The sequence below is a fragment of the Hibiscus syriacus genome, unplaced genomic scaffold, assembly GCF_006381635.1.
Source record: "Hibiscus syriacus cultivar Baekdansim isolate YM2019G1 unplaced genomic scaffold, ASM638163v2 tig00111954_pilon, whole genome shotgun sequence".
In the NCBI taxonomy this organism is placed as follows: domain Eukaryota; kingdom Viridiplantae; phylum Streptophyta; class Magnoliopsida; order Malvales; family Malvaceae; genus Hibiscus; species Hibiscus syriacus.
In genome coordinates, this window is record NW_024063221.1 from 289,291 (window position 1) to 313,348 (window position 24,058).

A 24,058-nucleotide genomic window follows, 5' to 3' on the forward strand; every position below is an offset into this window, starting at 1 on the left:
TTCCCCATATCTTTACAATACCTTAGCAACGTTGTTGGCGAAGTGGATTCCTTCTATAGAGGCTCCAAATCTCGTGAAAATGTTCTAGTGAAGAAACTTGAGGATAGTCTTGGAGTCATTCTTCGGTGTAGCCACTACCTCAACCCATTTAGATACATAGTCTACTGCTAATAGGATGTAAAGATCCCCAAATGAAGAATGAAATGGTTCCATGAAATCAATACCCCATACATTGAAAAGTTCCACCTCCAGGATATTTTTCAATGGCATTTCATCTCTCCTAGAGATGTTTTCATCTCTTTGGCATCTATCACAAGCCTTGTAGAATTCATGTGCGTCTTTAAAGAGTGTAGTCCAATAGAATCTGAATTGTAATATTTTTTCAGCATTCATTGCCCCTACAAAATGGCCTCCACAAGGAGTTGTATGAAAATGAAATAGGATATCTTTTTTCTCCTTTTCCGGGAAACATCTTCGAATCATTTGATCGACATATTGCTTGAACAAATAAGGCTCGTCCCAATAATAGAATCACACATCATGTCTGAATTTCTTCTTTCCATGGTTGTTCAAATCAACCAGCAAAATACCATTAACAAGAAAGTTAACAATATCAACGTACCACATAATTTTTGCTGTAAATAATATTTTCTCGTTAGGGAATTCCTTCTTGATTTCTACGTTTTCATCATATTTAACATTGTTGTCTAGCCTAGAAAGATGATCATCAACTTTGTTTTCAGTGCCCTTTCTATCCTTAACCTCCAAGTCAAATTCTTGTAAGAGAAGTATCAACCTAATAAGTCTAGGTTTTGTATCCTTTTAGCCACAAAGTATTTAATGGTTGAATGTTCAGCATGAATAATAACCTTAGTGCCTATCAAGTATGCCCTGAACTTATCAAAAGTATATACTATAACAAGAAACTCTTTCTTAGTGGTTGTGTAATTTATTTCTGCTTCATTTAAAGTACGACTAGCATAATAAATAACATGATAGACCTTACCTCGACGTTGCCCAAGCATTGCCCTCACTGCATAGTCATTTATATCACACATCAACTCGAATGGTGTAGTCTAATTGGATGAACAACGATTGAGGATGAGATAAGTCTCTCCTTTATCTCCTTGAATGCATTATAGCAATCCTCGTCAAACTCAAAGGGTTGATTTTTTTGTAGCAAAATGCAAAGGGGATTAGAGTGTTTGGAGAAGTCATTTATGAATATTATATAGAAGCCTCCATGTCCTAAAAAACTTCAAATGACCTACACTGTGGTGGGTGGAGGTAGCTACTCGATCACTTCAACATTTTCTTTGTCCACCTCTGTCCCTTTTTATAAGATCTTGTGGTCTAAAATAGTGCATTCGATCACCATGAAGTGACATTTCTCCCAATTCAACACTATGTCAGCTTCTTCATATCTCTTAAGCACATTTTCTATATTTCCTAAGCATGTTTCAAAGCCATCTCTAGAGACTGAAAAACTATCCATGAATATCTCCAAAAATTCTTCCGCCATGCATGAGAAAATGGCCAACATACACTTTTGGAAAGTTGTTGGAGCATTGCATAGTCCAAAAGGCATCCTCTTAAAGGCGTAACTGCCATATGGGCATGTGAATGTTGTTGTAATATCCCGAATTTTGGTTAGCGACAAACATGTAAAATTTGAAAGTTTAGTGGCCAAAGTGTAAAATTTGGAAAAAAATTAGGGACCAAAGTGGTAATTTTTCTGAAAATAAATTTTATCCTGTAAATGAATAGTTTATTACGAAACTACTATTTTTGTGGAAATCAAAATTTTGATTCGAGAATTTGTATCAAAAGTTATAAAGCATTAAATTTTAATAAGAATTCAGATAATCGGATCGAACCAGAATTTTATAAAAATTTGAAGGATGATATAAAAAGGTTGGAAATATTATTTTCATAATTTAGAATATTGAAATTTAACATGGACAGTGGAATTAAGATCGATTTTCCATGTTAAACCAAAATTTTGAAATTTGGTGACTGAATTGCGATTTCTGAAAATTGCATGGGAAAAGGTGGAAAATCAATTTTTGTTGGTTCATCTTTAACTTTGGAATATTAAAATAGAAGATATTGCCATGGCATGGTTAAAATTATCAAGTTTCATTAATGGCAAAATGGTAAACTAGTTTTAAATGAATTTTAAACTCATTTAATTATTATAAAGCCATGTGTATTATGATAATGATTGTGAAAAATTTAGGAAAATAACCATCTTCATCTTCTCCAATCCATGGACACCATTGCTAGGTAAGGGAGGTTTTTCAATTTGATTTTTAAGCTTATTTAATTAGTTTTTGGGTAAGCTATAAGATATAAAATTAATCTACTTGAAATTCTATAACACTTGGTGTAATTATTTTATGGAAAACTTGCTTTGATGATGAAATTCATAATTAGGTTTCATGAAGAACATGTTTAACGTAGAAGAATTAAAGGATGACTTTTATGTTATTATTGTTGTAGATTAATTTCCAAGCTGTGGAGATTAAAATCATCTAGAATTGCATATACCCAATTCCACCAAGCTAGGTTTTATGAGAAATTGATTGAATTTGGGTTGAATTTGATGTGGTAATGATTGTAATTGCATGAGCATGATCATAGAATCTTGAATTCACACTTGAAATTGAATGAAATGCAAGCCCTAATATACTAAGTAGGTTCGACTATAGGGGATTAAATTAAGGAAAAATATACAAAATTTCCTATGGTCTATGTTTGATATTGGAATCATTCTGCATGCTTTAGATGTTAGATTGGATCAATTTGGAATACTGGGATAGTAAATAGACTATTTTGCATGTATTGGAAATTATGGGACTTTGAAGTATAAATTCTTAATTATGGATGTACTGTGCTGGAAATTATTACTTGAATTCTAAATTTTAAGTTGGAATGTTGAATTGGAGCCAAATTGCAAAATTGGGAAAGTTTAGTGATTAATTCAAATGGGTTAAATGAAGATGTAGAAGTATGCATAGAGGGACACGTTATCCCCTCAAAGGAATGTTTCAAGTACCTAGGGTCTATGATACATAAAGATGATGGTGTAGATGATGACGTTACACATCGTATAAAGGTGGGATGGCTAAAGTGGAGGGCTGCTACTGGAGTTTTGTGTGACAAGAGGGTGCCTCCAAAACTTAAGGGAAAATTTTATAGAATGGCAATAAGACCAGCACTGTTGTATGTATCAGAATGTTGGGCAATCAAGAAGGATCACGTAAGGAGGATGGAGGCCGCAGAAATGAGAATGCTACGATGGACATGTGGTAAAACTCTGTGGGACATGACACCAAACTATGCTATTAGGATGTTCTTAGGGGTGGTGTCTGTATCCGAAAAATTAAGGGAGGGAAGACTACGGTGGTTTGGGCATGTCCTTAGGCGACAACCGTCGGATGCGGTTATGAGGGTAGAGTCGATTACAGTCGACGGTGCCAGAAGGAGAGAAAGACCAAGACGGAAAGTGGGAAGAATGCTTGAGAGCTGATTTGAAAAATTTAGCCATTACCGAGGACATGACCTCTGATAGAAAAATATGGAGACTTAAGACCAGAGTAGCCGAGTAGTGCGGGTCACAAACATAGGGTGTTACATCTCTGTCTTCTTTTTAATGCCTTTGTAATAATTTCCATGACTTATACTTTATATATGTTTCTGTCATTAGAATTTATGAAGGCTTAGAACTAGGGTAGCGGAGTAGTGTTGCCTTAGTTTAGGTTTTTAACCCATTAGACTTTATTCCTTCTCGTATGCTTTCTATCATTGACTATTGTGTATCATTCTCTTCAGGTTTCCTCCTTTTAAATTTAGTCGGGTCTTACGTTTCTATCTATATGCAGAGATTTTAGTGCATGGATTTATTTACAGGGATTATTTCCCGTTACAGACATGTATATGAAGACTGCATATGAAGACTGTTCAACTATGTATTTATTTATTTATTTATACGTACATTGCATTTTATCTTTATCTTTAATTTTCTGACAGCTGGAGGTCTTCCACGAAAGTTTCTCTCAACCCTGGCGTTGGGGGCAGCCTACTACCCTACCTCTCCTTTACCCCATTACATATAGGAATAGGGTTTTTGTTGTTGTCGTTATTGTATATTCTTTTAATGCTGGAAATTTTAGTATTGGATTTGAATTGGATAAAGTGGTTAAGGACCATTTTGAATTAATTAGAAAAGTTGGTATAAATTTTAAAAGAATTCATAAGTGGTGACTAAATTATAAAGTTTATGAAAATTGAATAGTTTGGTGATGAATATGGAAATATAAGGGATTGAAGTGTCATGTTGGAAATGTTGAAGTTGTTATTGAATAGTGAAGTGATCTATTTTTTGAACAAATATCAAATATAATTTATAGATTTTATTATTGGGTTTGGATTATGTTAGTAAAATACTAAAATATATTTTGAACATTGTGTTATTTATATGACGTCATCCAGAGTGATTCAAAATTGAAGGAAAAAGTACGAGAATAAAGGATATCATTATAAAAAGATTTTAATGAGGCAAAGGTGAGTGCATTTTATTTATTTAATTATAATTGATTGATGACAACTTGCGATAAGTCAACCTCGTATGATTGAATAAAATTATGGAACATTTACATAATGTTTACTAAAATGATTTATGATTTTAATTAGGGTATGAACTACCCAAAATATTATTTTTTGATAAATGATATATGAATATACTACTGAATGGAAATGATGGATTTATAATGATATGATTTTGTTGGAAAACACATTATAGGTTTCATTAAGAGTCGTAGGTACAATTGTCATGCAATGAGGTGGTGATCTATGTTTATTGATGTTGATATTGTACATTCATGTACATTATATGTAGCACCGTTGGTGCAAATGATATGAGGAACTTGGAGTGCATATTTCTATTTTCTGATGATAGCACATGGAGTGCTTATTGCGCACACTCGTCTGACTCACGTGCCTTGCATTCTTTTAAATATACATTGGTCTATGAGAATGAAATATGAAAGTACTGCAATGTGACCAAATGGAAAAGAATATGGAATGATTATTGTGATTGATATTGATTATCATGATTTTTATGAAATAATGATATGATAATTTTCATGTTCATGATGTGGAAAAATGGCATAAAATAAGTCGGTTTAGAAATTCAATTGTTTTATTTGAATTAAATTTTATTGTTTTGAAATGTTATGATATTTGTATACCCTATCTCACCTTAATTAGTTATACTGCCTCACTATGTTTTACTTAGCGTGTGATGATTTTCACGCATAGTCTCAGATAAGAAAAAATACATGAAGTGAGGAGCCTCCCGAGCATCGTTTTGGAGATCTTACCTACCTACAGTATCAGTAAGGCATATATGATGTTGTTATTAACTTTTAGTGACATGTATATTATGATTTTTTGGTTGCTCTGATAGAGTAGTTAGAATAGTCTGTACTAGTAAATTTGATCCATTTTATTTTGGTTAGTATTAATTATGCCTGATATTATAAATGAATATTATTTTATAATGTTATGTTTTAAAAGGTAAATGATTGGCTTTTAGATCAGGTAGTGTTTAGGCAACTTTATATAGGTTTTGAAACAACATTGAATTGCATAGTTATTGTCTAAAATTAGATTTAAATTTGATGATAAAAATATTATTTTATGATTGTATGTAATTAATTAAAGAAATTTTAAAATGGAACAAAATTTTATGGATTTTTGTGTAAGAAATTTCAAAGTGAATAGCGTAACATATTTGACTCGTATTTTGGGACGTATACATGTTAAGGGTATTACTGTTATCTTCTTTTGTTCCTCTAGTGCTATAGAAATCTAGTTGTACCTTGAGTATCCATCGAGGAAGCAATAAAAGGATTTTCCTGCTAATCGATATAGCATTTGGTCAAGAATAGGAGGGGAAATTGTATTTCTTTGTTGCCTTGTTAAACTTTCGATAGTCCATACAAAACCTCCATCTGGTGACGATTCTTGTAGGTAGGAATTCGTTGTTCTCATTGCTTACCACGGTCAGGCCTCATTTCTTGGGTATTCATTATACTGGGATAACCCATGAACTATTGAATATTGGGTAAATAACTCCAACATCAATCCATTTAATGATATCCTTCATCACTACCTTCTTCATTACTAGATTGAGCCTTCTTTGGGGTTCAATAGAATTGATGTGGCAGTCATCAACCAAGATTTTGTGCATGCAAATACTAGGGTTTATACCCTTCAAGTCAATCATAGTCCAACATAAAGTTTTATTATGTTGAGATAACACATTTATCAAGCTATGTTCATGTTCAGGCTTAATAGAAGATATTATCACAAGTAAAGTTTCATTACTACCCAAATAAGCATATTTAAGGTGAGATGGCAAAGGCTTTAATTTTAAAGTGGATGCATGCTCAAATGAAGGTTTTGGAGGAGTAAATTCACCAAAATCTAAGGGTTCAAATTGTGTATCTAGTCTAACAATGAGTGAGATAGACTACTGCACCACTCAATGGGAGCTCCCCAAGCTCCTCGCTACCATCTTCATTGAGCTTTACATATTCCTCAATCTACAAGAAATTGCTACAGCGAAATTTTATAACTTCCTCTTCCACCATAGAATCTATGTCTAGAACACATTGACACTCCTCAGAATAATCCACATATTTGAGGGTGTTGAATACATTGATGGTCACACTTTGATCAGCCACTTGCACGATAAATTCACATTCACGCATTCGATTAGAATTCAACTGGTGGCTAGAAATGGTCACCCCAAAAATTATGAGCACATTGTCATCAGCTTCGTTATCAAGGATGATGAAATCAACTGGGAAAAAATTGTCCACCTTCACCACTACATCTTTGATTCTCCTTTGAGGTCAAACATGAGATTGGCCGATCGATCTTGCATTTCCCATTCCAAGCTTCAAAAAACTAACTTGGGAATTAAATTGACACTCGATCTAAGATCACATAAGCCTCTCCCGACAAAATTATTGCCTATAGAACAAGGAATGGTAAAGCTGCCAAGATCTTTTCTCTTTGGCGACAGCTTGTGCAGTACATAATAACAATCTTTTGTTGTAGCAACATCTCATACTTTTCAACCTTCATTTCCTTTGTTAAAAAACCCTTGAGAAATTTTGCATACATGGGCATCTGATCAATGGCCTCCAAAAATGATGCATTGATTTATAGTTGGTCAAGGATATTACAAATTTATTGAATTGAAGTTCTCAATTTTGCTTGTTCAATATTTGAGGGAATTGTGGTGGGGGTCTAGTTTTTTTTTCTACTGGTGGGTGTTTCTATTTTGCTATAGCATTATTATGTCTTCCATTAGCAGATTCACATGTCGATCCCTCATTCTCATCTTTCTCCAAAGGTTCATATTCTTGCAACTTAGGTTTTTCTTGCACAATCTTGTGGCCGGAATTATCTATCTTCCTTCCCTTAAACTTATCTCATTGTTTAAGTTGGGTGACACTTATTAAAGTGAGTGAACTACACTGCTCCTTGCCAAGAGCTTTAGTGGCTTCAGTATCACTAGGCAAATTGCATTGTGGGCGTACATGTAATTATTGAGCAATTTGACCCACCTAGTTTTCCAAAGCTCTCAAGGACGAGCTATGACTTTGCAGCAATGCTCCTTGGCTTTGTAATAATGCTCTTTGGTTCTTAATAGTTGTGGAATGATCTTGCAGTATCGTAGTCACCATGAAGTCTTGGAGAGTGGCTTCTAAAGAGTTGGTGTTTGATGAAGATGTTGATCCCTTGTTGGTATTTTTCAATGAAATATTTTATTGAAAACTTAGGGGTTCAATCAAATTTTGTTTTCAATTTGTGCCGCTTGTATTATTAGTACCTTGATTCTCCCCATGAAAAATTTGGATGTTGATGTCATCCTGGGTTATAAGTATTCGAGTAGGGGTTGTTGCTGGTGTTGTTGTTCCTATTGAAGTTCCCCATAAAGTTAGTAGATTCATGGTTTTCAGGGCACTAACTCACATGATGATTGCCACGTCAAAGTACACAGGAAGGACTTGCCACCTTGTCTTCTTTCCCCTCACGACGTTGGAGATTCTTCAATATATTTGTGATTACTGACAATTGAGCTGAAACATAATTTGTAGCATCCAACTCAAATGTTCCTTGAGCTTTCCTCCTCATTCTTATCCTCGAAGAAGGGAATTGATAGTAATTGTTTGTTATCCTATCAAGGATATCAAATGCTTCTTCAAGTGACTTGTCCATAAAAGTTCCATTTGCTGAAACATCTAGCATCATCCTTGTGGGAGAATTCACACTATTATAAAACATAACAACTTGCTTCCTATCGTGGAATCCATGGTAGGTACACTTGCGAAACAATCCCTTGTATACATCCCAACACTCAAACATATACTTTTCATCAACTTGACGAAAGGAACCAATGCCATTCTTTGGTTGGGTGTTCATGTTGGATGGATTATACCGCAACAAAAAGCTTTTTCACAGGTCTGGCCAAGAATCCATCGAGCCAAATGGAATTCCACTCTACCATGCCCTTGCTCGGTCGCGTAATGAATAAGGAAATAAATTAAGCTTCACCAAATCTTCATGTACAACTTGCTACCAAAATAAATCACAAACCCCCATGAATGAAGAAATATGTTACCTTGCATCTTTGTGTGACATACCACCAATCTATCCAATCGAGTTAAACATGTTAAACATCATCGGTTTAATCTCAAAGTGGGTTGCCTAAATCTCGAAAGTTACAATACCAAGGTTGAAATCATTATGAACTGGTGCAACATTAGGATCTTCAGGATCCTCAACTTGTTGACCGCCTTGGTTTTGAACTCCTTACAGGGATCTTTAAGCTCTTTGAACACATCTTCTTCGATGAAAAAGGTGTTCAAGTTCAAGTACCAAAGGTAATAAAGGTTTCTCAAACCCTCTATGGGTCATGATACAGTAGAACACCTGAAAAAGGTAAACAAAAATAACAAGTAAATCTATACAAAAAGTAAGAAATAAGAGTTAAAAACTAAACTTAAAATCACCAATTGTCAATCCCCGACAACATGCCAAAAACTTGTTCCACGTGTGAGTGTAATTTATTTGGTATGCAATCTGTGCAAGTATACACATCGAACAAGTAATACAGTAGTGAGTGAGTATCGTCTCTACAGTGATTAGAGGGAATTCGAGTAAATTTCGTGACATAAACTATAAACAATAAAGAGTAAATTAGTATGAACAATTGGATAAGAATGTTGTGGCAAAGAATTGATGTGAGTGAAATGATATAAAAAAGTAAAGAATGATATAGTAAAGTTGAGTTGAGCACTGGGGTATGAGAAAAGATAACTTGACAATTTCTAATAAACAAGCTACTAGAAGGATAAACGACTGGGTTTACTAAGGAATCCTATGCCTTGTCTTCTAGAATGGTTCACTTCTTCCATGAGTATACTGTTCGCCAGAGTTTTATAAGGTGTTTCTAGGATATCTCTACAAAGAAACCTGATAGTAAAAATGCTACAACAATACCTCTCAACATAAACGACAACAAGATTTTATTGAATAAGTTCTACTCTTTTTAGTCGTTAACACCTTATCCTTATCTCCAAAGTAAGTTAGGGTTTTACTTCCCAGCTCCACCCCACTGTTCACATCGATCTAAGCTTAAATCTCTCGATATTAAGCATCAAACATATCTAACAACTATCTCTCAAAAGCTATTACAAATCTAAGTATTTAAAAAATGAACAAAACGAGTATTTAACATTTAAAACAATAAACCATTCATTCAAACAAAAGCATACTCATCAATAACAAACTCGTTCCAAATAAGTTAGTTCGTGGAGGGGCTAGAATCAAACATCTTCAACATTTGTTTCATTACAAAACCATAAGAAAATAAGAATGAAAAGTAACTAAAGGAGAAATGAAACTCCCAAGTGTAAGCTGTTGTGAGCCTTGAATTGTCTTAACAAGCTAGCTTCTCTTAAAGGCCTAGCTTGCTATCCCTTTGGAGCTTGGCTATGGATGACACCACGAAAGGAGGCAAAAAGGATAAAAAATGGATAATCTCTTGCATTCGCCTGTTCCTCTCTCTCTTATCTCATATTTTCCAAAAACTCCCCTAAAATGAGGTATCCTTGTCTATTTATACTAAGGGCTCCTAGGGTTTTGTGACCAAATTCCATTTTTACCCTAAAAGATCATTCCCTTCACGTGAAGGGTAGGCAATACTGGTAGTGGGGGATCAGAAGGATAAATGGTAGAGGGATTCACGTGTGGGTTGGATAGCTAGCAGGAATCATCAAAATATCTTTGCCTTTTTATTTTTTTTTTGTGCCCAAGAATGTCATCCAGAATACTGAGCAGTTCCCAAATTCTCCTTGAACCCTATTTACCCGCACGTCAACAACAGAACACCACTTTTCCCTTAAGCAACACAAATTTAATGAATAAAATGTTGTAGTAAAAAAACACCATATGCAACTACATGGGTCTAAATGAAACTATATGCCATGAAATAGGCTTTTAAAAAACCAATAACTTAAGTAAAAAGGCATGAAATATAGCCTTTTTACGGAGTTATCAATGATGGAATGCAAAATGGAAAAAAATGACACGAAAAGGAGCAGACATGAGTTAGTATGGGCAAGATAGTCGATGAAGATAAAAATGTTATTCAAAGATAAATATAAAACCTACCCAATCATGATATCTACCCAAACATGCTTTTATTAAATAACAATCCTACCTGGACAAGCTTTCTACAAGACATGATTTATTATAAGAAGTAAATCCTAACTGCATGATATCTAGTTCGCATGTTTTCACTCAAAAATAAAGTTATCCTTTGAATTTAAAGAAAATAGTAAATGTTCATAGTCGTTCCTCCTTTGTGTACACCTATTAGGGTGACTACTATCGGATATAATTTTGGTCATGACTTCTGTCGGATGAGGGCTTTGTAAAACCCATATATGTATATACATTTTCTGTATACGTATACAAATGTCATATCACTTAAAACAAGGTTTACTCATTTGTAAAGTCTTTAAAATTTTTGTTTTAACTTAATTTCCACATAAATAGACATAATAAATAAGTATTCATTAAAATACATGACAAAATGTTATGTTAAATCTAATTACATGCCAACGAGTTTAAAAAAGGTTTACCACCTTCCTAATGTTACTGGTGCGTCAACCTTAGTGAATGATATCTGCTGCTACGGCTTCACTCCTTGATTATTTCTGTTGTTACCTACGCGTGGAAATACACATGTTAAGTATATCTTAATGAATCATAATATAGTAAACAAACCCTTGTTTATATATACATAAATATTTTATTCCCAATTATCATAATCAATTGTCATGATTATTTCTTTTCATTTGTAACCTCCATTCATGATTACAATATACCACTATACACTTTTCTGTTGATAATGCATCTATATGCATTTCAACTATAGTATACCTTTTTGTTGATAATGTACCCATATACATTTCAACTATAGTATACTTTTCTGTTGATAATGTATCCATATACATTTCAACTATAGTATACTTATCTGTTGATAATGCACCCATATGCATTTCAACTATAGCATACTTTTCTGTTGATAATTCACCCATATGCATTTCAACTATAGTATACTTTTCTGTTGATAATATACCCATATACATTTTAACTATGGTATACTTTTCTGTTGATAATGTACCCATATACATTTCAACTATGGCATCCTTTCAATGCCAATAATGCTCCCATATGCATTATTATTTTCATTTCTTTTAGAGTAAGTTATAATCTAAACTCATACACAATATCCTTTCCATGTATTATATAAAACATAGTAATTACAGTAAAACGTACATTAATATTTCAATAATACATATTAAATTATTTGTAATCATTTTCATCTAGATTACATACCATAAATGTACTCACCTGGCTTTCCTCACTAAGTGTCCAAAAGTAAGAATGATTAATCTGGAACTTGGCCCTTGCCTTTAGCCCTACTCAACTCGGGAGCTTGATTTCAATTTATCCCGCATTCATTAAATACATGTATAATATCAATTGTTAGTTTATTTCCTAACAATTATAATGTAACAATAATCAAAATACTTATTATTAACTTTTCTACAACAATATCAACCCAACTTAAAATTTCTGGCCCTTCAGTATCGATACCCCTACCATGGTATTGATACTACCCTACATTGGTATCGATACCCCCTTCCAGTATCAATACCAAAATTAAATTCGATGTGGCCCGGTATCGATACCCTTACCATGGTATCGATACTACTATACTATGGTACCGATACCCCTATATGGTATCGATACCAAAATTAGGTTTGATGTTACCCGGTATCGATACCCATACCATGGTATCGATACAACTTCGTTTGGTACCGATACTAATTGAATCAGTATCGATACTTCTCAGCTAATTTAGCCCAATTTTTACCTATAGTATCGGTAATGTTCTATCAGTATCGATACCCCTGCCCAGATTTTCCAGTTTTCTACTCAAAACTTATCCAACTTTGTCCAATTTTCCTCTCATTTACCCCTAACAATACTATGTAACACTTCTCTACTTAACCTTACTAACTTTACTTCATTTAGATACTTAAAACATCTAGTATATCTCAAATACATTTGATTCTTAAAATCACACCAAAAATTCCACTTGTTTTTAAACTCATTCTAGGCTTCTAATCTTTCATTTACCTTATTGTCAAGCCAATTTTACCAATAAACATCCATAAACCCTCCTATTTCAACATATTATTCAAAAATCCATTTTCTTTAATCTCTAATATCTCATTCATAACTTAGTTTTAATCTCCTCTAAACCTTCCTTAAGCTTCCATCATAACAATGATTTGATAACCAACAAAAATTGAAGGAATAAATCATTAACTTAAAAACTTGCCTTTGATCTATGGAGGAGCTTGGTTACGGGGAAAGAGGAAGAAAAGAGAGAAAGAAGACTTTTGTAACCTAACTCCCTTTTCCCATTTCGTTAATACCCATCTAAAGGACATTTTAAATTCTTTTTCATTTAAAATACCAAAATGCCCTCTTAATACCCCATTATCACAATTTAGTCTAAATTATTAATCATAATCCTTCTTATCTTTTATTATTTAAAAGAATCAATCCTCATATTTTTAAATCATTTCAATATAGTCCTGAATAAAATTCGTCCTCGAATTTTAAATAAATACCTGAAGCAAAGAGATGTGGGAACAACTTTTTCATATCCTCCTCTCTCCACCAGGTAGCCTGATCGCTTGTAAATGTATATGCTAAGACAAGAAATTTTGTGCAAGTATACACAATCGAATCAAGTAATATAGGGTAAGTGAGTTATCATCTCTTCAGGGATTGGTCTAAAATTTTAACCTTCACCACAACCAGAACTAGTTGTCACAAACTAATTCCTACTATCTTGTCAAACTAAAAAGCTATTATTAATAAAAAAAGAAAACACTATAATTGCAGAAAATTTTGGTCAAGACAAAATAAATTTGTAAACTATCGAAATAAAATAAAACAAGGAAAAACGTTAATTCAAATATAATTCAAACAGCCTCGCATATTCAGACTTACCACATAGCACTTATGCTAATCTTTTGTATTGACAACAATTATTATAAGCCCAGAATGAATTATTATGACATGCTTAAGCTACCTGACAGGATTACTAAGTATTCTTAGACGGTTGCTATGGCAATACCACTCAGCGTTAACTATAACCCTTGGCTTGTCAGACTGTTGTTGTAGCAATACCTCTCGGCGTGAACTATAGTCGTTGTCTATCCTACTCTAGCGTCTATCCCTTTTAGTCGAATGAAACCCGCTCCTTATCTCTAAGGTAGACAAGTTAGAACATCACCATCTCGGATCGATTTCATTGTTCACGTAGATCTATCTTAATTCTCTCGAATCTAAGAATCGATATCTAGATAAAAGGTGATCTCTTGATGCAAAGATCGCCCTCTGGATTGCCATGACAGTGACCGCCTTTTTGGTTCCTACTTTTATCGTACATATATATGGTTCGTGTTCGATTCTTCCGAAACGTCTACTACCATTATATCTTATTTTAATGATAAATCTTAGGACTTGAGCACTGGTTTTGTTTTGCTCAAAGCGCTAAATGTGTTTCTACGTTGCTTCTTTCGGCAGGGGAGATTGCGCATTTTGGTGCCGGGTACATCATAGATTCCTGTTATAAATTCCTCTGTATAAAACATGTACAATCATATTGGAATCTGTTGAGGAAGTTTATGATGCTTCCTAAGTTATCTTTACTCAATGCTATTGTTTAGTGATTTTCTCTCTTATCCTTTTCAGGGTCTTTCTCTTAGTTCAGCTAGTAAGTGTTATCAGTTTCATTACATGGCTGAATGATTGTTGTCAATCTGATAAAATATCAGAAAAATGGTAAGACTCTTCCCTTGTTAGTACTGATTCTTTGTCTGCAAAAACAAGCTTTATTATTGTACTGAAACTGATCAATCAGAGCGAACTGATTCGAATCGTATCACATTTTCTTCAGTCGCATTCATGTGATGTCACTTGCAACTGCTGCATATGTTATATGCATAGTTGGGATCATCATGATGTATGTCTGGTATGCACCGGAACCATCCTGCCTCCTTAATATTTTCTTCATCACATGGAAACTGGTACTCATTCAGCTCATGACAAGCGTTTCCCTCCACCCTAAAGTATTTTCTCGATACTCCCGGGCTTTCGGTTCTTGAATGTTTTGGCATGATTAGTGATCGAACACATGATTTGTGAAACAGGTGAATATCGGCTACTTGACTCCTGGACTCATGGGGCTGTATGTTGTATTCATATGTTGGTATGCCATTGGAATGCAAGATTCTAAGCTGGTTTTAGAAATTTCATAGAGCGTTGCATCCGTTAACTCGTCATTGTTACAAACTGCAGTTAATCGATTACATTTATGTGTTTGCAGTGAACCAGCTGGGGAAATTTGCATTAGGAAGACAGAGGAATCAAACAGAACAGATTGGCTGACAATCATAGTAATATTTCAATCTTTTGAAATCCACTAAACCAAATTCTTGTGAGTAGTGATTGCGCTTGGCTAACTCTTCGTATTTTTCCAGAGCTTTGTCATTGCCCTACTGGCTATGGTTATAGCAACGTTTTCAACAGGCATCGATTCTCAGTGTTTTCAGCTTTGTTCTGCAAAACTCGTTAAGTATTTAGTAGTTGTATTAAGAATGCACCTCACAAAGGCTGCAGATCAGGGAAAAGGAAGCACCAGCTGAAGATGCAGTTCCATATGGTTACGGCTTCTTCCACTTTGTTTTTTCCACCGGAGCGATGTACTTCGCAATACTATTGATCGGATGGAATATTCATCATACTATTAAAAAGTATGTCCCCTGCTTTTCCATTTGAAGTGCAAGCTGCAAGCTCATATGGTTTCACACCCTTGTAGATGGACGATCAACGTGGGCTGGACCAGTACATGGGTCAGGATAGTGAATGAATGGCTAGCCGTCTGTGTTTACCGTAAGTACACACAACCTTAAACCTTAAACCCTGAACCCTTTTTCTCTCTGGTGATAAGTTCGTAACGGTTATCGGATTTATGGTGTGTGTTGCAGTGTGGATGCTGCTGGCTCCTTTGATACGATTGAGGTTTAGACAAACAAGTGAAGCTGCATGAAAAATCAATTCCTCAGCCTTGAATCCATTAATTGCAGTCGACTCCTATGGTCCATTGTTGCGTATATAGCATAGAGTTACACTTGCAAAATGATTATTTTTATGCGGCACCGGCGAGTTCCGTCCGATAATACTTGACAGATTTCTATTAAAGAAGTCGGAAGATCCCTCGACATTACATACGATATTTGGCTTGCCTGCTCTTGTGCTCTCTTTTGAGACCAAAAACAGAACCATTTGGCTCCCATGTTTGCTGCTGTTTTGTCTGTCTGTCACCCACATCTCTTGAATGCTTCCATGTGAAACAATCTGTAGTTCCAGTTTTGGTGTGTTGCTTGACCGTACGTCATGTGACTACCACGGACTTATATGCTTCACCAATCCACCACTCCCTCTACTACTTTCTTTTTAGCTGCTATTACTTTTCAAATATTCCTTCCACCCACTAAAAGGTAACGTGCATTATCACTCACATGAATCAACCTGATCCCATTAATCTGGTAGAAAATACTAAACTTATATGTAAAAGGGTTAATTACACCACACATTCCCAAATTATAGTTTAAAGCCTGAATTTGTCCTCAAACTATAATATATTTTAAATAAATTCTTAAAAGTATTAATATAGTACTTTCAATAAAGTGGAAAATGTTAGACAAAATGGTGAATTTGAGACATAAAATAATAATAAAAACAAATTATTATAAAATCGAACGAAGTAAAAATAAATAATTGAAGTAGAGAAATTGAACTTTTTACTCGTATTTTGACGTGAAATCGAGGATAAGCAGAGTTAGATAAATAGAAGAGGAAGTTTTGTTGTGGCATGTATGAACAATTTCCTTAAGATGTGCTTTGAGTAAGGCTGTACATCAGTCTCTCAGGATACAACAACAAACGATCAACCAGTAAGCACAACCTTAGTGATCAGTCAAACACAATCTTGCATTTCTTTATCACCGGAAAGAACGAATTTGGAATGAATTTTTCTAAGTACTTTCCTATTTCAAAGTTCTAAACTTACATTTTGTAACTTGTGTCTCTGATTTGTGCTTAACTAGTCTATTTATAGAGGAGAACAAATTAATCAAAAGGTTATGACCTTTTGATGAAGAGTTAAGATCATTTGATGAGGGATTTATTGAAAAGCTAATAGGTATAATTGAATGGATGCAACTTTAAACCAAGTGAAATAATTTATTATTAATAAGTCTTTTCACCAAGTGACACCAATTATTATAAACAGCATCAATTTTATTCAATTAATTCATAATTTTCCAACAATCCCCCACATGAATGAAATTGATGATTTCAAACTGACATGATATGATATTTGCATAGGATAAGTAGGCGTCCCCCTTTGAACCTTCCCTTGTGAAAATATGTTTACCTTAATGGTTGTCCAATAAAAGTGATGTCCTTGAACTGTACTACAATTTGTGTAAGTGATGACATACCTCACACAAATATATCTCTGACAAGATTTGGTTCTCATGGTTGTGTCCATATAGTCATGGTCATCTCTTGGTTCTGCAAGAGCTTAGAGAACTCAATAGTCTCTCGAAGCGACTCCACTTCACTCTCACATAGGTGACTTATGATGGAAACACATAATGGTCATTAAAAACATTGTTTAACCTCTTCCACATTTTAGTCACTATTTTCATAATAGGAATAAACTTGGAGATAAGAACCTCACAGTGACCTGACAAGGTCTATGCAAGTAGGTTATCTCATTGGACCTAGATCTTGGGATCTCAAGTCAACGAGGTTCAGTTTTCCTTCACATAGCACCTTAATAACTCATGAGCTTTGTCTCATTCCTTTCGATGTTTTCTCAATTTGATATTGATTCAACCCTTTGGTTAGCGAATCCGCAATGTTATATTTTGATTTTATAAAATCAAAGAAGATAACTCTAATTTGAGATCATTTGTCTGATGGTATTGTGTAGACGATGTATAACCATTATACATTATATTATGTGCTCTACCAATTGTTGCTTGGTTTTCACAGTATATGCATATTTTGAGCACATACTTTAGCCATTCAGAAATATACTTCAAAATTATTTTTAGCAATTACCTTTGCAAGGCACAGTTACACTTTCAAGTAACTATAAGAAGATTTTCTACATTTCCATAATTCATATAGAGTCATGTCTTTTTTCTTGTGAAGCACCTTATTTAAAAGGTAATTAACTTATACAACAACTCCCCCCACATGTCCTGTGACAACTCAAAATTTGACTTTCATCAGTTCTTGTTCAATTCTTTAGTTTCCTTATGGATTCTATACACTTCATATAATGTATCTAATAATCAATTCAGGATGTGTTTCCCGCATAGGAAGTCAAAATCAAAGTGCTTCCGAACTTTAACAACATTAAATACGATAATAATGTTTACCACATCTTCTCTAATGATAGCAGGATCATCATGCATATATATGATCATATTAAATATGGTCAAATGTAACATTCATTACTGTCATGTTTTGAAATTCTATCCATATAATTTAACATACTTCTCATTGTGAATCACAATCACTAATATCGTTAAATTTTATTCGAATTCCATTTTAGGATTTAGGTGAAACGATTGGATTATCTAATGTTTTGTTTAAAACACAAAACTAGAATTCATAATAATTCCAACAATAAATCAAAAATTAATTTAATCTTTTTTACCATCTGATTTTGTTAAACAACAATGTTGTTACTTTCAAATGATTTTTGTTATAAACATTAAATTGAATAAATTCTTTTGGATGGTAAAATTAAAATCCTAAAACAAATCTTTTGTTCATAACATACATTGTTTCGGTACCTTATTTATCACATCGAATCTTAGTCAAAAACTAAAATTCAAAGATTGAGTAATTCCTATTAAACGACGGGAATTTAGTAAAACTAAAACCCGAAACAGAAATTCACATTCAACACCATTTTATTGAAACTATTAAAAGCCAAGTTTTAATAAAATTAAAATCTGAAACAAAAATACAAAGCCTGACACAATTATTTGTATAGCATTAATTTTGATGCTTTACATCATGCACGACTTGGGCAATTTTTGTGGGTTAGAGCGCAAGATACACATCCACAAAAGACAAAGTGCAAGCCCGATTTGCATCTGTTTGTTTGTCCATAATTCATTTTGGCTATAATCTCAATAATCCATTCATTCGTACGTACCTCTCGGATTAGAACAAATATTATTAATCTCTTGATAAACATCTTTCCTGGACTGAATTATCATTTGTTACAAAAGAAGCATTTCATTTTTTTTTCATTCGTAACTTATCACGCTTGAAACAACGTAATCTTTCATCAGGATTGTATGTAAATCATACCCCAATCAACATGTAGACAAATTTACATAGAAATGCAAATTTCTTTGAACCTGTAAATTACTTTTGAAATTTGCTTTGATATAGTCTTTTCGCTTTTTTTTGTCAAAATTCACCAAATCTCCATTAGTAAAAAAAAATCTCATGCGGTGACCAAATCACTAAGGCTTGCTTTTGGTTTTGGAACTTGAAAAGAGTATGTTAACATGCAAAAGGTTCTTATATGAACATGTGATAAGCAAACCTGGGATTAATTGATGTGGATTCCTCACTTTCGGGTGGATCCCTTGATAAGATGCATATTAGACATATATTCTATGATATTTTCCTTATATTTGAATAACTAAAATTGCTTAAATCATGGATTTTGATTATATTTCATATTTTGTGGATTAGGTTGAAGATTTGGATAAAACAAGTTCAAAATCTAATGATTAGAATGATCTTCACAAAATCCCCAAATTAAAGAGGAAAAATCGGAATTCAAGAAGTTGGCAAGACCATAAGAGGTTTTCGCATAAGGCGTGGGCACGGCTTATTCATCCTGAGCTATCGCAGAAGAAGTCTTCAGTTAAGGCGTGGGCATGCCTTACTAGTCCGTGTAACCCTAAATTAGGGCTACGAATTTACAAAGGAAAAAGAGTTTAATGACGGCTGGAAGACTCTTTTGATTTATTCTTATCTTTAGAAAAAGATGAGGGCATTTAAAACTCCTATTTTTGTGGGATTTTCTTTAAGGGAAACTTCCTTATCTATAATAGGAAAATCCTTATAAAAGGGGAGCTAGGGCTTTCATTAGTTTTGACATCAAGTTTTACATCAATTTTCATCTTTATTTTCTTTTAGTTTTCTTTCAATTATGAGTAGCTAAATACTTTTGTTCCAACTGGAGGATAATTGAAGTTTTGGTTCTTCAAGGATTATGAGATCTAAATAATTTTCATTGCTCTTTTACTTCTTTACTATTTATATATCTTATGTTTTTATTAAGAATTATTGTCTTGATTGATTGTGCAAAGGATTCGTTGTTTAATTATCAGGTTGATAATTTGCCATTTAGAACTTTAAATCCGTAATTGTTTAAACGTTCTAATATTAGTGGTAAAGTAACATGGTTGATTATGATTATGATTATGTTATGAAGGTATATAACCTAGTCTAAATGAATCGAGCTTGTGTATTCGTTGGCTAGAATTGGTGGTCCCTCTAGTGATTAATGCTGTTGGTGGATTAAATCTTAAGAGCTTGTCTAGGGTTGTTCATTAACTAGGGAAATAATCAAAGAGCTTCTCTTGATTATCGAGAAACTAAGGAGAGACAGGTTGTTAGAGTTTCTCAATAACCATAACCAATTTAATGAAAAGTATAAGATTTTATCATTGCGTCTATGATCAATTCTCTGAACCAATTCTAAAATTATACCTTTAGTTGGATATTTCCTTAATATTAATCTCTCTAAATTTTTGGTTGATTTTAAATGCTTTTTCTTTTTAATTTTTTCTCAATTCTAAAACCCCTTTTATTTGCTTTACTTTTCATTAAAATAAGTCTACCCAATCCCTGTGGATTCGACCTTGCTTATCACTACTACAAATTTATATTTCTAAAAGCAAGTATTATTATTTGTTGGATTCGACACCCACCAAATATTTGGCGCCGTTGCCGGGGATTGGTGTCATTTAGATTTATTTTAATGCCCCGTTCATCTCGTGCAGGTGAACTCCAATACGATCCTGAAATCGAGAAGACCGCTCGCAAGTTAAGAAAAGAAACTAACTTGCGCAACAAACAAGCTTCTTATTCTTCATCCCCTGAATCAGAATCTGCAGTCAACGTGGTTGATTCATCCAGTGATTCTGAAGTAGAAGGAACAATGGCCAACGAAGAAAGAACTCTAAGAGAATTGGCTGCACCAAATGAGAATCAACAACCGCTCTGCATTGACTACCCAACTTTGGAGGTAGCTTTTGAACTAAAATCTGGTTTGATTCATTTGTTGCCTACTTTCCATGGACTTGATAATGAAGATCCTCACAAGCATTTGAAGGAATTTCATGTGGTATGTTCAAGTATGAGACCGCAAGGAGTGACCGAAGAGCAGGTAAAACTGCGTGCTTTTCCGTTCTCGCTAGTCGATAGAGCTAAAGATTGGTTATTCTATTTACCCCCTGGTTCTGTGACTACTTGGGCCGATATGGTGAGGTTGTTTCTTGATAATTTTTTTCCTGCTTCAAGAGCCGCTGGCATTCGAAGGGAGATATGTGGAATAAAACAAAAAGATATTGAGACCCTTCACGAGTATTGGGAACAATTCAAACGACTGTGTGCCAGCTGCCCTCAACATGGGATTTCTGAGCAACTTCTCATCCAATATTTCTATGAAGGACTACTACCGATGGAGAGGAAGATGATGGATGCAGCCAGTGGAGGTGCCATAGTGAATAAAAACTCCTCACGATGCTAGGGAATTGATCTCCATCATGGCCGCCAATTCACAACAATTTGGCTTTAGGCAAGATTCATCTTCAAGAAGGGTGAATGAGGTAGGTTCGTCCTCCATTGAACATCAATTATTGCATCTCACCTCCCTTGTTCAACAACTAGTTGTAGGAAAAACGCAGCAAGTGAAAGCTTGTGGGATATGTGCTGCGATTGGTCACCCAACTGACATGTGCCCTACACTTCAAGATGATTCTCATGAGTACGCCAATGCAGTTGGAAGGTTTCCCGATCCTCCACAAAGGAAATATGATCCTTACTTAAATACCAATAATCCAGGATGAAGGGATCATCCTAACCTTAGCTATGGACCAAGACCATCGCAATTTCAACGTTTTCCACCTGAGCAGTCTTCTTCAAAGCCATATATGTTCCTAGAAGAAATTGTAAAATCACTTGCAACTAATACACAACAATTTCAGCAAGAGACAAGAACGAGCATGCAAAATTTAGAGAATCAAGTGAGTCAATTGGCATCCTCCGTGAGTCGGTTGGAATCCCCAAGGTAAATTACCTTCACAAACCATTGTTAATTCAAACCAAAATGTTAGTGCAATCATGTTTAGAATTGGAAAGGAGTTGAAGGAACCTAGTCCATTGGCACATGGGAAATCCTTAGAGGAAGAAACTGAAAAGGAAGTTGTTGCTCCTCAGACTCAGAAAGACCAACCTAAAGGACTCAAAAGCGATAAACTGAAGGAATTTGCCATAGATCCTCCTTTTCCCTCTAGATTCGCTAAGTCCAAGAAAGAAGCAGAAGAGAAGGACCAACCTAAAGGACTCAAAAGTGAAAAACCGAAAGAATTTGCCATAGATCCTCCTTTTCCCTCTAGATTCACTAAGTCCAAGAAAGAAACATAAGAGAAAGAAATTCTTGAGACATTTCGCAAGATCGAGGTAAATATTCCTTTACTAGATGCAATTAAACAAGTACCTCGATATGCTAAAGTTCTTAAAGAATTATTCACCAACAAGAGAAAGATCAAGGGTAATGAAAAGGTAAGTATGGGAGAGAATATTTCAGCTGTCCTCCAGAAAAAACTACCCCCCAAGTGCAAAGATCCAGGTATGTTTACTATCCCTTGTAAACTCGGTAATGTTAGGATTGAGAGAGCAATGTTAGATCTAGGAGCCTCAATAAATATCATGCCTCTTTTTATTTACTCATCTCTGAATGTTGGTCCTTTGAAAGAAACAGGAGTGATTCTTCAACTTGCTGATAGATCTAATGTATTTCCTGAGGGAGTTTTAGAGGATGTTTTGGTGCAAGTTAATGAATTGGTTTTTCCTGCAGATTTTTATGTGCTTGATATGCAAAAAGATGATTATTCTAAATCAACATCAATTTTGTTAGGAAGAACATTTTTGAAAATAGCTAGGACAAAAATTGATGTAAATGATGGTACACTTATTATGGAATTTGATGGTGAAATTATTAAATTCAATATTTATGAAACCATGAGATGTCCTAGTGATGTGTCCTCTGTTTTTGTCATGGATGTTATTGACCCTCTAGCACAGGAAACTTTTGATCAAAATGAAGATGACAAGTTGAAAGATACACTCAACATGAATTTCACTTCTGAAGGATTACAGGGAATCATGAAAAAGTATGTGATGGATCTTGATTTGCAAGATGCAATCCAAGAACTAGAATCACTCAAACTCATGAGGTATAATGTATCTTATATTGAGTCACCTCTTTCTCACACCAAGCTTCTTCCTTCTCTTGTGCAGGCACCAAAATTGGAAACGAAGTCTTTACCAAATCATCTTAAGCATGTATATTTAGGAGGAGAGGAAACTATTCCGGTGATCATTCCCAACAAACTCTCTCACTTAGAAGAAGAAAAGTTGATTTGAATGATTAGAGAGTACAAGGAAACTATTGGATGGAGAAAACATTTCTCTATTGATGAAATACAAAGTTTGGATACAGGCCAAATATTTAAGGTCGATGATCATAGTTTCAAACCTTTTTATGAAGGTTCTCTGGTGCATACCGTTGGTCAAACCATTTTGGAGTACCCAACTTAGGATGATTGAGAAGCTACAATGTCTAGCCAAAGACGTTAAAGAAAGGCGCTCTTGGGAGGCAACCCAATTTTTCTTTTTTTTTTCAATTTCTATTTTCGTTCTTTTTATTTTATTTTATTTTATTTTTCCTTGATTTTTCGGAGTACAATTTATCTTGTTTTCCTCTTTAGGTCAGAAGATAAATTTTTGTAACCCGTGGGAATGCCTTACAAAAGCAGAATTATTCCTAAAGTCTCTCACTATCCAGAAGATGTTTTTGTATAAGACGTGCCCACGTCTAAACTCAACACCACTTCTGGTTCAGGAAACAAGATTCAAATATAAATGTGCCTCATCTTTTCTTTATTTTTTATGCTCCTTCAGAAGAATGCGCGCCACCAGCCGTCCT

General features: G+C 34.3%; 1 protein-coding gene and 1 pseudogene across 1 annotated transcript; both read left to right on the forward strand.

The window, feature by feature from the left end:
• Positions 1-8,391: 8,391 nt before the first annotated feature.
• LOC120173498 lies at positions 8,392-15,123 on the forward strand. Its single transcript, XM_039180649.1, has 8 exons — positions 8,392-8,541; positions 8,847-8,963; positions 14,063-14,129; positions 14,260-14,284; positions 14,428-14,517; positions 14,633-14,832; positions 14,886-14,944; positions 15,034-15,123. The coding sequence occupies exons 1-8, from the start codon at positions 8,392-8,394 to the stop codon at positions 15,121-15,123; spliced, it is 798 nt and encodes a 265-aa protein (XP_039036580.1).
• Positions 15,124-20,827: 5,704 nt separating this feature from the next.
• On the forward strand, positions 20,828-23,496 carry LOC120173499 (annotated as a pseudogene).
• The last annotated feature ends 562 nt before the right edge of the window (positions 23,497-24,058 follow it).